The sequence below is a fragment of the Oncorhynchus nerka genome, linkage group LG9a (genome assembly GCF_034236695.1).
Source record: "Oncorhynchus nerka isolate Pitt River linkage group LG9a, Oner_Uvic_2.0, whole genome shotgun sequence".
NCBI classification, from domain to species: Eukaryota; Metazoa; Chordata; class Actinopteri; order Salmoniformes; family Salmonidae; genus Oncorhynchus; species Oncorhynchus nerka.
Genome location: NC_088404.1, coordinates 30,591,498 through 30,604,939, shown reverse-complemented (window position 1 = coordinate 30,604,939; position 13,442 = coordinate 30,591,498). Strand labels below are relative to the sequence as shown.

Here is a 13,442-nt window from a genome sequence, read left to right as displayed (position 1 = left end):
GTTGAATATTGGAATGTATTTGGGAATACACTTAGAAAGTATTTGAAAATAATCAAATACAATGATTCAAATACACTCCCATGCATTTAACCCTGTCATTTGAAAATAGTATTTGAAATAAGTATTTACAAGTAACTATTCAAATAATCAAATAAAAGTAGGCATGTTTATTTGTTTATTTGAAAATACTCAAATACACAGAAAAAAAAGTATTTAAATAACAAATACTCAAATACACACGTATTTGACCCTGCAGGCCTGAGGCAGGTATATAATTAAATAGTCGTATTTTTTTAATGATAAAATATGTTTCTTTTTGGCCTATTGGTAAACTCGGGGATGCTGTATTCAGAGGACAATATTCCACGTCCACATTATTATTAATGCATATGGCCCGCTTGCACTTCTCCCCGCAATGTTCTGTGCACAGCCCAGCCCTACCCTGTAGCACGGCGCCCTAATGTCAGGTGCGCTCTGCTCAGCATCCCTCCACCAGAGATAGCGAGGACAGATGCTGACTGGGAGAGACGCCAAATCCACCACGTCACACGAATCATTCGCGATGGGACAGACTCATAATGAAGACGTGAAATATTTATTCACATCCTTTTATTCCTGTTTCAGTCTTTGGGGTCTCCAATTGAAACTTTTGTGGAGTTTAAGTTGGCTGTCCTATAGCTACGGCTTCCTGGTTTGGGGTATTGAGCTGAGTTGGGTTAGGCTGGATAGGCTGTTTCTATTATATAATGTATGTTTTGGACAATGGGTGCGCGTGGATGGATTTCAGCGCGACTTTAGAGTCTGAAATCCAAACCGAAGATCAGATGAAAGGATGAGGTCTCTTTTTCCACCCAGGTCTCTCTGTATGTCTATCTAATTATCAACAGCATGTCAGTGGAAGAAGAGGGGAGTATAGGAGGTGCTCACCTGTAGGCCTATATATTGAGGAGATGTGAGCCGCAATGTACAGTTCAAGCGGGACTTTTCAGCGACAGAGAACCATTTCGACCAGAGCGCAATTTCAGGGAATATGGTTATGGAGGAAGAGACAGCCACACTCGATGGACGGCACAGGTTGTATAAAATAAAATCTGAGCTGAAATGGCTTGGTTAAAAAGGAAAGCATTAAGCTTTTGCTTGGCTTAATGAAAGGTTTTGTGTTGATTTGACTTGTTGATTATTAGAAATAACCTTTTAGACTAACGAGACTAGGCCTATTTTAAAACTGGAAAAGGCAAAAGCGTGCTTCATGGCACGGGTTACGCTAGACATATCTCCTCATCCTCGATCTAGAACTGTTGCTTGGATTCACTATATCCGCCATCCGGGGAACGTCCTTCAATCCTGGGGCAGTGTATTGGCGCACGAACTGAACGCGCACTCAACAATATGCAATATGTCAAGCCATCAAAAACTTGAGAAATGTATGCGAAAGCTTTAAAGCCTAATGCGATTGTTTTTGTAGTAGGCTAGAAATAACTTTAATGCTCGTATCAGTATAGCCAATAGGCTTAAAAAATGTAATATAATCTAAAATGATTAGTGTTGTCACCATCAGCAATCTTAATATGTTCGCCAAATCCGTCAAGTGGCACACAGCACGGGACTGCTGTGCATCTCCACGCACTAAAGAGGTCTGTGACACTGACGAACTGCGCAAGACGTTGAATAGCAGCAGGAGGAGAGGGAGGATGGCAGCATGGAGTAATCCCTCTCCACTGGGTTAAGATGCTTACCAACGAGTTACCTTTCCACCTGAAAATCTCCTGCCAGGCAGCCCAAACAGACTGGGCGCCGGGAGAGATGGAGAGATAGAGGGACCGGCAGTGGAGAGAAGAGAGCATGAGGTGTTTGTCTGTTGTTCAGGTCGGGGTGAGGATGCCGTCATTTAGGTGATGTGGCCTTCGTTCAGGTATGTAGCTATTCCCCGAGGAGCGAAGGAGGGAAAGAGTGAAGGGGAGAAAACAGTCCTTGAGTATAAAGATGTATGACACTTCTACAGTGTATTATTTTTGCGTGCGTAAAGTAAACTTGGATTATTTGATTTTATTTCGCAGTTCGCATTTGCATTAGGGCATGCTATTTTATTAACAGAAGTCCCCGCATCTTAAAAGAGAAAACTATTTTTTCATTACACATAGAATAAACCTTTTACAATTTACGTGTTGTATGCTGTGTTACTTCAAACATTTGATGCGTAATACAATTTGAATTAAAAGTGGTCGCATAGTCTTTTGAAAAATGTATTTCAATCTAATTGTAATTGTAGGCTATGCAATCAATATCAGAAAAGCTAGATCACTTCTAGAAAAATATGAGTGAGGCCTACAATTCAGTTTGATCAAATAAAAGTACACAGCATTCTAAGTAGCCTAGGCTATAGTTAATTATTTTAAATTGGCTTCTCGTGCTTTGCAGATAAATTATTTATAGGCCTACAAAAACCATATAATTACTTTTTAGTCCATTTGTAGGCTATAAAGCGGTGACTGACTGATTAAACTATATTTGTAAAAAAATATCAAGGTCGTTCGTGGACGATTATATGCATACAGGAAACTACCCTCTTGGTGAACCCTCTCGTGCCCTCCTTCCAGGGTTAGTATTTCCAAATCGTTCTTAAAATAACAGCAGGTGGAGGAGAGTAGACTGCGTCATCATCAGACAAATACGATTACCTCCAGCGTCGAGTGCATTCTAAAGAATGGTGAACTCAGCCGCTCCCCTAGACACGCAGCTAGGCCTGCCGATACTCTTCAGAGCCTATACCTGCATTTTTGGGGGGAATTGGGCCTAAAGCCTACTGAATAATAACAAAAAGTATCGGAATGTTTTCTGTAGAAATAATATTTATTTATATTTATTCGTTAAATGTAGGCATTTTGATTAGCCTATACCCGATGTGAAAAGGCTCGAGTTAATTGTTAGGCCTACAACGGTATAATTTTTCTCATCGAAATATGCCTATAATACGAGTGAAACGTCTGTACTCGCCTAATAAAAATTGCTAACCAATTTCAGGGGCATTCTACTAACCATTGCAAAGAGCTCACTCAACTCGCATAATGTCAGAGGTCTCTTTCTTTCTCGCTCTGTCTCTTCTCTCGATCTCCCACTCAAAAAACTTTGCTCTTTAGCACTATTGATTTTTCCCGGAAGCTGGAAGACGAGCTCTGCTCTGGGACCCATTTGGAGCGTCTCAAAAATCACTTAGCGCATCATTCCACACAGCCGGGATCAATTCTGGAGCTGGGCAGTGGGTCGGCACCGCAAGGGGCTGATTGTCTGCGTCTCTCTTAGGTGTCCCAGGGATGGATGTTTGTTCTAACCCGGCAGAAGGGACACAAGAGGATAGCAGATGGTCCAAGCGGATTAAAACCCGCCGGTGCGCGGTGCAGTGCATGAGGAGGGAGAGAGAAAATTGTTGCAAGAGGACATGGACATAAGAAACTCAAACATGGGGCAGCGCCTTAAACAGACCAATATTTTGTCACCAATTGCTCCACAGTGTCTCATTACTTAACGCATTCATACTGTGGCATATTGTGGGCTGATTTTAAGTAGTAGCCCAGTGTATTGAATGCATAGTTTACACTGTGTTGGATTATATGTTTTAGGTCTTTGTTGGAACACATAGATAGAGCATAATTGTTTTCTGAGTGGTGAGGGATACGTTCTGGTGTTTGAGAGAGTTCTCTAGTCATGCATTTCAAATTCTGCCTTTCCGCTCCCCCTTGTTCAGTCCCCTTCACAGAGCTGATAGAATTCTCTCAACCATCCAATCAGATCTGTGAAGGGGAATAAACAAGGACAGAAGGTGGGGAACAAGTTCCTGGATTGAAACGCAGCCTTCCATGTGTTCTGTCCTGCCCTGCATGGATGTAGTAGGCTACCCATGCAGCATGCCCTGGTGCTGGCCTGATGACTCCTCCTGTTCTGTGTATGGCACTGGTAGAATTCACTGTGACGGCACACTATCAGTGAATTACCATAGGGCCATAAACAGAGTAGAGAAAGAACCACATTACCCAATATGCATTGCTGACACTGTGCCCTACCCTCTTTACATTCTATACACCAACTGCGTAGAATTCAGTGTTGATGAAGGTTTATGACCATGCTTGGGTTTCAATGTCCGTGGACAGACAAACAACTTGCTATTCATCCAACTATTACATGTAGTCTTCCTCATGCTGGTGCTGTCAGTTAAGACATGGCCTCCACTCGTCTTCTTTGCCCATTTTGGCACTAGCACATTTTTGCTTCTGTATATATCTGTTTGAGCAATCATGTGTAGTGCCAATATAGGAGGAGACAGACACTCAACTCTTGTCTTGTTGTCTTGTTTTCTGAGTGGACGGAGGTTGTGTAGAACGTGGAGTAGTGATACGTAGGTGATAGGTCCTGTCACAGATGTGCATTGTCACTGACTTCACGGAAAACCTGAGGGTGGGACCAATGACTTTGTCTCTTTAGATTCATAAATACTTAATGATCCCATTTATTTTTCTTTCCTACGGACAAAGAGACAGACATAAAGAGGTGAGCTCTAGAGAGACCGCAGAAGATGATCTATAGATTTGATCAATGGTCTGGGTCCTCTCCAATATCTTGCTTGCTATGTAGGTCTATACTCTGTTCCAGAGGCCCTGAATCCTGGAACCTGAGCTGTAGCCTCAGGCACAGACCTCATGACTCACATAGAGCCTGATGATGCTCTCAGACTAAATGTATTCAAACCATTCCACAGCAGCCAAGTTCTAGTGCCTCCCTATGATGATCATTATTCTCCTTGGTGACTCCTGGGCAATACTACTGACCAATCGAGAGCTTGGGGCTATAAGGTTCTATCTGTAAAAAGATGAGTCTGAGATAAATGGCTTTAAAGTTTCGAACCCTCATTGGTTTGAATGGTGTCAGCAATTTTTATCTTGTATTCTTTTGAACTTGACATTAATTGGGGTATTAAGAGTACTACTATATAGGTAGATACAATTTAACAGAACAAGGCTATGTCAATAACTACTTTTTTGACAAAAATGAGGTTGAACCTTATAGTTCCAAGTTCTCACCATAACAATCCAGAGAATGTTCAGGAGTTGGAACCAAACTGACCAACTGAGGTGCTCCACCGATGTGTTTCTGATTCCCCTGTTCTCCCCGGTGTTTGGCAATGGTAGAACTCACACTGGTGGGCTAGTTGGATCCGGTGGTTCTAGACTTGCCAACAACTGACTGAGAGCTTCCCAGCCAGGCAGATCCACATGGTAAACACCCCCTTCAGACCACATGTTGATGGAATTAAAAGGCAATAATGAAAACCAGCAGGCAATGCAGCCTTTATTTGTTTCTGCCTATCATTTGGTGACCAAAGGATGGGCAGAAGAACAAGCATCCCCCTTCCACTTGCTCTGACTCCTCTCTTCAACCCCCCCCCCCCCACTCCCTCCATCTCTCTCTCTTCCTCTCTCCCCCTGGTCCCAGGGCTAAGGCTCTCAGTAGCTGTGTGTCATCCCCCTGGGGGCATCTGTGCTACAATTAGATGATTATGACATACACTCCCAGAGTAACCTTACACTTCACAGAGGAGTGTGTGTAACACACTCAGCCTCAGGGGTTGTAACAGAGATCCATTCCATACTCATCCCCGTTAACCATTATCCTCACTGGAAAGAGAAGTGCATCCTATAGAGATTTGCCCCAATCAGCTAATCAATTTATATGCTTTCCCTGTTGTAGGGACGGGTTTGGCTGGGGCTGGAGTATAGTGCTGGGCTGGGGCTGGAATATGGGGCTGGGATTGGAGTCAAATCAAATCAAAGTTTATTTGTCACGTGAGCTGAATAGAACAGGTGTAGACCATACAGTGAAATGCTTACTTACAGGCTCTAACCAATAGTGCAAAAAAGGTATTAGGAGAACAATAGGTAAGTAAAGAAATAAAACAACAGTAAAAAGACAGTTGGAAATAACAGTAGCGAGGCTATATACAGACACCGGTTAGTCAGGCTGATTGAGGTAGTATGTACATGTAGATATGGTTAAAGTGACTATGCATATATGATGAACAGAGAGTAGCAGTAGCGTAAAAGAGGGGTTGGGTGGCGGGTGGCGGGACACATTGCAGATTGCCCGGTTAGCCATTTGATTACCTGTCCAGGAGTCTTATGGCTTGGGGGTAAAAACTGTTGAGAAGCATTTTTGTATAGGGCTGGGGTTGGAGTACAGGGCTGGGGCTGGAATATGGGTCTGGGATTGGAGTATAGGGCTGGGATTGGAATATAGGTCTGGGGCTGGAATATGGGGCTGGGTTGGAATATGGGGCTGAGATTAGAGTACAGGGCTGGGATATGGGGCTGGGTTGGAATATGGGGCTGGGCTTGGAGTATAGGGCTGGGGAAGGAGTATAGGGCTGGGGATGGGATTGGAGTATAAGGCTGGGGCTGGATTATGGGGCTGTGATTGTAGTATAGGGCTGGGGCTGGAATATGGGGCTGGGATTGGAATATAGGGCTGGGATGGAATATAGGGCTGGGGATGGGATTGGAGTATAGGGCTGGAATATGGGGCTGGGATTGGAATATAGGGCTGGGATTGGAGTATAGGGCTGGAATATGGGGCTGGGATTGGCGTATAGGGCTGGGGATGGGATTGGAGTATAGGGCTGGAATATGGGGCTGGGATTGGAATATAGGGCTGGGATTGGAGTATAGGGCTGGGATTGGAGTATAGGGCTGGGATTGGAATATAGGGCTGGAATATGGGGCTGGGATTGGAATATAGGGCTGGGGATGGGATTGGAGTATAGGGCTGGAATATGGGGCTGGGATTGGAATATAGGGCTGGAATATGGGGCTGGGATTGGAGTATAGGGCTGGGGATGGGATTGGAGTATAGGGCTGGGATTGGAATATGGGGCTGGGATTGGAGTACAGGGCTGGGATTGGAATATAGAGCTGGGGCTGGAATATGGGGCTGGGGAAGGCAGGTAGTCTAGTGGTTAAAGCGTTGGGCCGGTAACTGAAAGGTTGTTAGATCGAATCCCCAAGCTGACAAGGTAAAAATCTGTCATTATGCTCCTGAACAAGGCAGTTAACCCACTGTTCCTAACCACTAGCTGTCATTGTAAATAGGAATTTGTTCTTAACTGACTTGCCTAATTAAATAAAGGTTAAATTCAAAAATATATATGGGGCTGGGTTGGGCAGTGCGTGAGTGGATTTAGCACTGTAACACTGATGTGCAGTAGATTAGAGCCTATGTTGTCCCTGCAACAGCAGAAGGGCCTGCTTTAAATCCTGGGCTTTAGAGTTAGCCACTGCAGCGTATAATGAAACCAGCTCCCTGAGAGGAGGGAAGTAGGTCTTGATGATGTCCATTTTCTAAATATTGTGCACACTAATCAGCTTTAAAACACTGCAGTTCATCGGGTTCAACATGGAATTGGGAGGTTTTTCGTTCACACACACGCACAGTTCCTCTAGGGTGTTGCACAGCTCAGAGCCAGCACCTGAGGGCATTATGTTGTCATAGAAATAGTCTAAACAGAGAAGACTACTGTAAGTCCAATTTAACACAGGGTTAAACTGGTGTCTATGGACAGTGTGCTGCTGACAGCTGCTGCTGGTGATTAGACCATGTAGTCATGATGGAGGGGATCAAAGCTGTTTAGAGAGAGGGGGGAGACACACACACTCTGACCTATATGGTGTCCCAAAGCAGACCCCTGGAGGGAGACCAGAGGAGGTTAATAGGGATGTAGGAAGTGTGCGTGTGTGTTGTGCTAAAACCCGCCCCGCCCGCCACTCATGGGTTATATGGAAGCAGGGCAAGAGGAGGATAAATGGACTTGGGAGTGGGAGAGGGTGAAAGGGGGAGAAAGAGGGTGGATTATGGGTTGGAGTGTAAATGGATCCCATTATCAGCCACTCAGTGATGGTAGTACATAGAAGTGCAGGGGAAATGACTGTACAGCTGATCACACTGTATTCATGTCTTAATGCTGAATGAATGTACTTCTATGCTGCATGTCGGCCTATAGGAAGTGGAGGTTTTAGGTGCTCTAGTGATGCCTTCTAAATTGTCTCAAAGTGGATTAATAAATATGTATTAAATTGTATTGTTGTATATTATAATATACTGTATAGTAACAACTGAACATAGAGCCTACAGAGTGACAGGTGGTTGGCAGGTGAGAAAGAAGGCAAGGTGGGGTCTGAAAGATGAAGTGTGGGGGGTGACAGATAAAAATAACAGGTTACACATTGTAACACACACACACACACCACCACCTGCACAATCACCACCTCTTCATCCTGGATGCTATCAATTTAGCCTGATTTAAATAACCACAAAGCACTGGGGTTTCGGAGGAAGGGTTCCACCCAGAGGTCTTTATCCTAGACCTGTCTCAGTGAGTGCACGCACACACACACACACACAGGATTACTGTAATCCAGGGACATAGGGTATTTTTAGGTCTGTGCGGCCAGAGATCTACACTCATGATAGGCATGGAACACCGATCTAGGAAAACATGCACCAATGTTCTAAAAATCAATTAGTTGGGCCTTGGATTGCTTTTGTGGTTGAACTGAATAAACATGTGTGTGCACTGTTGATTTTCATATAGAATAAAAACAAAATAAATGCTTAAGAAAAAGGCAATTTGCTCATGTATTGAGGTTCGTCTATGTAATTCTGCTGAGGGAGAGCTTTCTCATCTCATTGGCCAGATATACTACTGAATACTGCCACCTGGTGCTTGGGATGACCACAGCGAATACATAACCAAGACTAGAGAAACATAGATGAGAGATGCCCAACCCTACCCACATGTCATATACACATATGAAAAAATAGGAGGGGTGTAAGTAATATGGTGGAAATCCAACCATGCCCTCTGAGTCAGAGTAGAGTGCAGCAGAGCAGACAGAGGAGCTCAGGTAAACTCAGGTAAGGAGACCCCAGGGGAGTCCTGATGTGTCCAGGTAACACTGTATAACACTCTGAGGGTTCTAAAGCACTGCTCTCAAATGGAAGTCACACAGCTTACCCACTACCTCTACTTTCAACATTAGCCCATACACACTTTAGTAAAACAATAATCTGCTCTAAAGGATCATTATCTGATGGAGAGGAGAGAGAGTGGAGGGGGGAGAGACAGAGTGAGGGGCAGAACCTGATTAGGGACCAAGTGAGCAGACAAACTCTCAGATCTGATGGAAAGGGGGAGTGGGAGGTGGGGGTACCGAGTGTGGATGTGCCGACTGCTCTTCAAAAAGCCCCCCCACATGCACGCACACACACCAACTTGTTGAGTGCCATGGTAAGAGTTATTGTTGCAGCTTCTCCTGGGAAGGCCCCGCCAGAACGAATCAGTTGGAAGGGCATTTGATTTCCATGCCGGGCCTGTTTTTGATTTTCAGAGAGGTGCCAACAGTCTTCTTTATTAAGATGTAAAAATACAATTTACACAACGTGTGGGGTTGGAATTTTAATTCCCATTGTTATAGAGCATTCCAAAAACATAATAAAAGGCACAACATAGGCCTACATACTCCTGGCCATGTTCTACGTGCTGACTTGGCCTGTTGGTGATCTGTAGGCTTCCTCATTAATGGTACATTGATCTCTAACTTAAGCACTATGGACAGCTCCGTATATTTGTAGTATGCATGGCCTAACAACATAAAATGGCGAAATACAGTAAGATTTCAAAGAAATGTAAATTATTTTACTAACAACACTCCTCTTAGCTGTTCATATCGACATATCCTTTATAATAGGCTAATGCAAATCTTTGATTGCATGTGCAAACCAAGTCAAGAATAATTCCGACAGTAATTAAGTAGATTGGGAAGCATCCCAAAAGATTTGCCTCTAGTTCACAGAAGAATTTCCGTATGCTGCATGTAAAAAACGGCTACATTTTTACCACATATTGCCGGCATAAGTCTTTTACACCTGTAAAGAGTGTGGGACGTGGGTGGGCGTCTTTTTTGAAATACATCCATTTAATATACACCATCACAAAGAAATCCATTATTCATTCGTCCTAAGAAACATTATAATACTAATAAAATGAACTCTTGCCGTGATCGCCAACAACCGTAGCAGTGGCTTGGACGAGTGGAATTTGAGCGGCACTTGTTGCAGCAGATGATGCATTCTTTTTAAACCAATTTCTAATATCTATTTTGAAGGTATCCAGGCCTACTGATCACCGAGGCACACTGTTGTGTTTAACTAACGCTCCACCCACTACTAATTCGAAATGGCGGTAAAAAAGAGACGCAACTGCTCCGCCCACAACCGTAAGGCTCTCCAGAGGGTAGTGAGGTCTGCACAACGCATCACCGGGGGCAAACTACCTGCCCTCCAGGACACCTACACCACCCGATGTTACAGGAAGGCCATAAAGATCATCAAGGACAACAACCACCCGAGCCACTGCCTGTTCACCCCGCTATCATCCAGAAGGCGAGGTCAGTACAGGTGCATCAAAGCTGGGACCGAGAGACTGAAAAACAGCTTCTATCTCAAGGCCATCAGACTGTTAAACAGCCATCACTAACATTGAGTGGCTGCTGCCATCACACTGACACTGACTCAACTCCAGCCACTTTAATAATGGGAATTGATGGTAAATGATGTAAAATATATCACTAGCCACTTTAAACAATGCTACCTAATATAATGTTACATACCCTACATTATTCATCTCATATGCATACGTATATACTGTACTCTATATCATCTACTGCATCCTATGTAATACATGTATCACTAGCCACTTTAAGTATGCCACTTTGTTTACATACTCATCTCATGTGTATATACTGTACTCGATACCATCTACTGTATCTTGCCTATGCTGCTCTGTACCATCACTCATTCATATATCTTTATGTACATATTCTTTATCCCCTTACACTGTGTATAAGACAGTAGTTTTGGAATTGTTAGTTAGATTACTTGTTGGTTATTACTGCATTGTCGGAACTAGAAGCACAAGCATTTTGCTACACTCGCATTAACATCTGCTAACCATGTGTATGTGACAAATAAAATTTGATTTGATTTTGATTTGATGCACATGATAGGTGTACAACCCTGTCAGTCAATTACTTGAGCCATATTTCATTTAACAAGACAATTATTTTTTATAGGTAATTTAAACTTGAAATGGCCTTAATGTCATACATAAATCAGTGTTATAGCAAACAAAAAGTAAAAAAAAAACTATGTATTTCATTAGGAGGGGCCAGGAGGTATGGTAAGACAGGACAGGTCATAACATTGGCCCTGCTATCACCTCTCCCATCCAGAAGGGCACTTACAGTAAAGTAATGACTCTGGATCAGTCTATCTCCTCACCCCACATATTATCTACAGGTCAGGAGGGAAGACCTAAACAAACACACAGGTCCATCTACCACTGTATCCTGTAAGTGTGTGTGTGTGTGTGTGTGAGTAACCAAACTCCAGAAACATCCACAGAACAGCCGCTACACTTCTTTGACTAGCTTCATTGCACCACCTATTGGGCATAGTTAGAACTACAGAGACAGACACGCTGTTTGAGGAGAGCAGAGTTAATGAGACTGACTAGCAGCTGGGTCACAACTTTATCTTTGGAAAAGACTCAGAAAAAAATATGGTAAAATGTAACATTTGGTCAACTTGAACCTATTTGTTATTACTTATCTGCTTTGTTTACATTCAGAAAGTTCAAACATTATTTAGATATCTTTGGAAAGATTGAAAATAAGATGTATTTATATTTTTATTAGATAATCTGTGTTCCTCTGTTACAACTTGGTATTTTTGTAAGATTCTGCTAAATAACATACACCTCCTCCAAACCCCGCCACTTCAGACAACAGATAAAAATCATGTAAAATAGAAAACTCAAACCCGGCAACTGAGTCTGGCCTTGGGATATGAATCTGGTGGGAAATGATCATTTCTGCTTCTGTTCACAATAATACTTTATGTACATAAAAAAAATAGCTTCTCAGCATATCAATTCTCTCAGACCAATGACGGCCCTCCAGTGAGGTCAGATGGCTCAGCAGAGGTCAGAGGACAGGGGTTAAAGGTCAGTCAGACATCATGGTTGTGGTGTTATCCGTCAGTGCTGGGCTATAGTTCCCCCATAAACACAAATCTGAGCCAGGTCTCCTGGTCCTCCTTCCCTCTGAGCCAGTCTTTGGGATGGTATGGTACGTCTTTGGTCTTCACTACCATAGATTAGTATCTGCAATGAACACACTCACTGTCACTTACAGGAACATACTGTAACACCAAATTACTTTACTGTTTATGTCCAATCCTGATTTTAGCGTGTATATGTGTACTATATGCGTGAGAGTATGCAAATGCAGATGTGAGTGAATGTGTGTGAGAGTTTCCCCACCTGTAGTAGTTCGGTTTAAAGGGTCCGGTCTTGCTGAGGCCCAGGTATTTACCCTGCTCATCCGTCAGCTCTGTGAGGTGGGCATCAAACGTTGGCAGGTGGAGACTGGCCACAAACTCATCTGAAAACACACACACAACCACACACACACACAGTCACAGTCGACCCTGTCAAAACCTATTTAACAAGGCACTAGGTAGGTGAGGTGGTGTGTCTTACCCATCTTTTTGGGCAGAAGGTAGACGTCTTGTTTATATCGTCCCTCTGGGGCGTTGTAAAGCTCTATCAGAGCCAGGGCCTGAGTGCATTACGTTACGTTATAGAAATAGTATACATAGAAAACATTTCAATTACAAAGAGACTGTGGATACAAAGGCCTGTCCCTTTTCATAATGCATACATGTAGCACTCCACAAAACAGCAGTACAGCTTGTGTGTTTGCTGCGACCATGAGTTCCCCTGCTGTGTGTGAAACAGACAGACCTGTGTGGTGGCGGTGATGGAGAGGACGAAGGTGGGCACTGTGGAGCAGCTCAGATTCAACAGACGACCCTGAGAAAACACACACATACACATACCAGTGATCACACACCTGACACACACTCAGGCAACAAGCATACACACACACAGACACTCACTTCAGCCAGTAAGATTATTCTCTTGCCATCGGGCCAGATGACATGGTCCACCTGTGATCTCACTTTCTCCCAGGTCAACTCTGGGGTCCGCAGACTCACCTTACAGAGGAGAAACAGTCTATCAACCTCAAACACACACAGACATAAATGCAGACACATACAGATGTAGGATGTTCATTTGAGCCTGTTTTCTACAGCAGGAAAAGTATCCTGCATCAACAGGAAATGTGAATTATTATATGGATTATAATTCATTTACATTTTTGTAGGGGTTGATACATTTTCCTTAGGGGCAAATTAAATCTGCTATTTAAAATAGGAAATTACAAAGTTTAGAATCCTCAGCAACAAGAGTGATCATATCAAGATCCTACATTTGTACA

The 13,442-nt window shown here is 43.3% G+C and overlaps 1 protein-coding gene and 1 long non-coding RNA gene across 2 annotated transcripts in view; one reads left to right on the top strand and one right to left on the bottom strand.

Moving 5' to 3' along the window:
* The first annotated feature begins 622 nt into the window (after nucleotides 1–622).
* On the top strand, nucleotides 623–11,088 carry LOC135573372 (uncharacterized). The gene is made up of 2 exons (XR_010464702.1): nucleotides 623–1,912; nucleotides 10,206–11,088. It is a non-coding gene; the product is annotated as an uncharacterized LOC135573372 (long non-coding RNA).
* Nucleotides 9,484–13,442, bottom strand: part of LOC115134171 (putative adenosylhomocysteinase 3) — a 51,121-nt gene continuing 47,162 nt past the window's right edge. Inside the window, exons 13-17 of the mRNA XM_029667873.2 lie at nucleotides 13,060–13,158; nucleotides 12,905–12,973; nucleotides 12,641–12,719; nucleotides 12,422–12,542; nucleotides 9,484–12,262 (exon numbers count right to left, since the gene is read on the bottom strand). Coding sequence (XP_029523733.1) covers nucleotides 12,256–12,262; nucleotides 12,422–12,542; nucleotides 12,641–12,719; nucleotides 12,905–12,973; nucleotides 13,060–13,158 — 375 coding nt within the window. The 3' untranslated portion in view covers nucleotides 9,484–12,255. The remainder of the gene's footprint in view (nucleotides 12,263–12,421; nucleotides 12,543–12,640; nucleotides 12,720–12,904; nucleotides 12,974–13,059; nucleotides 13,159–13,442) is intronic.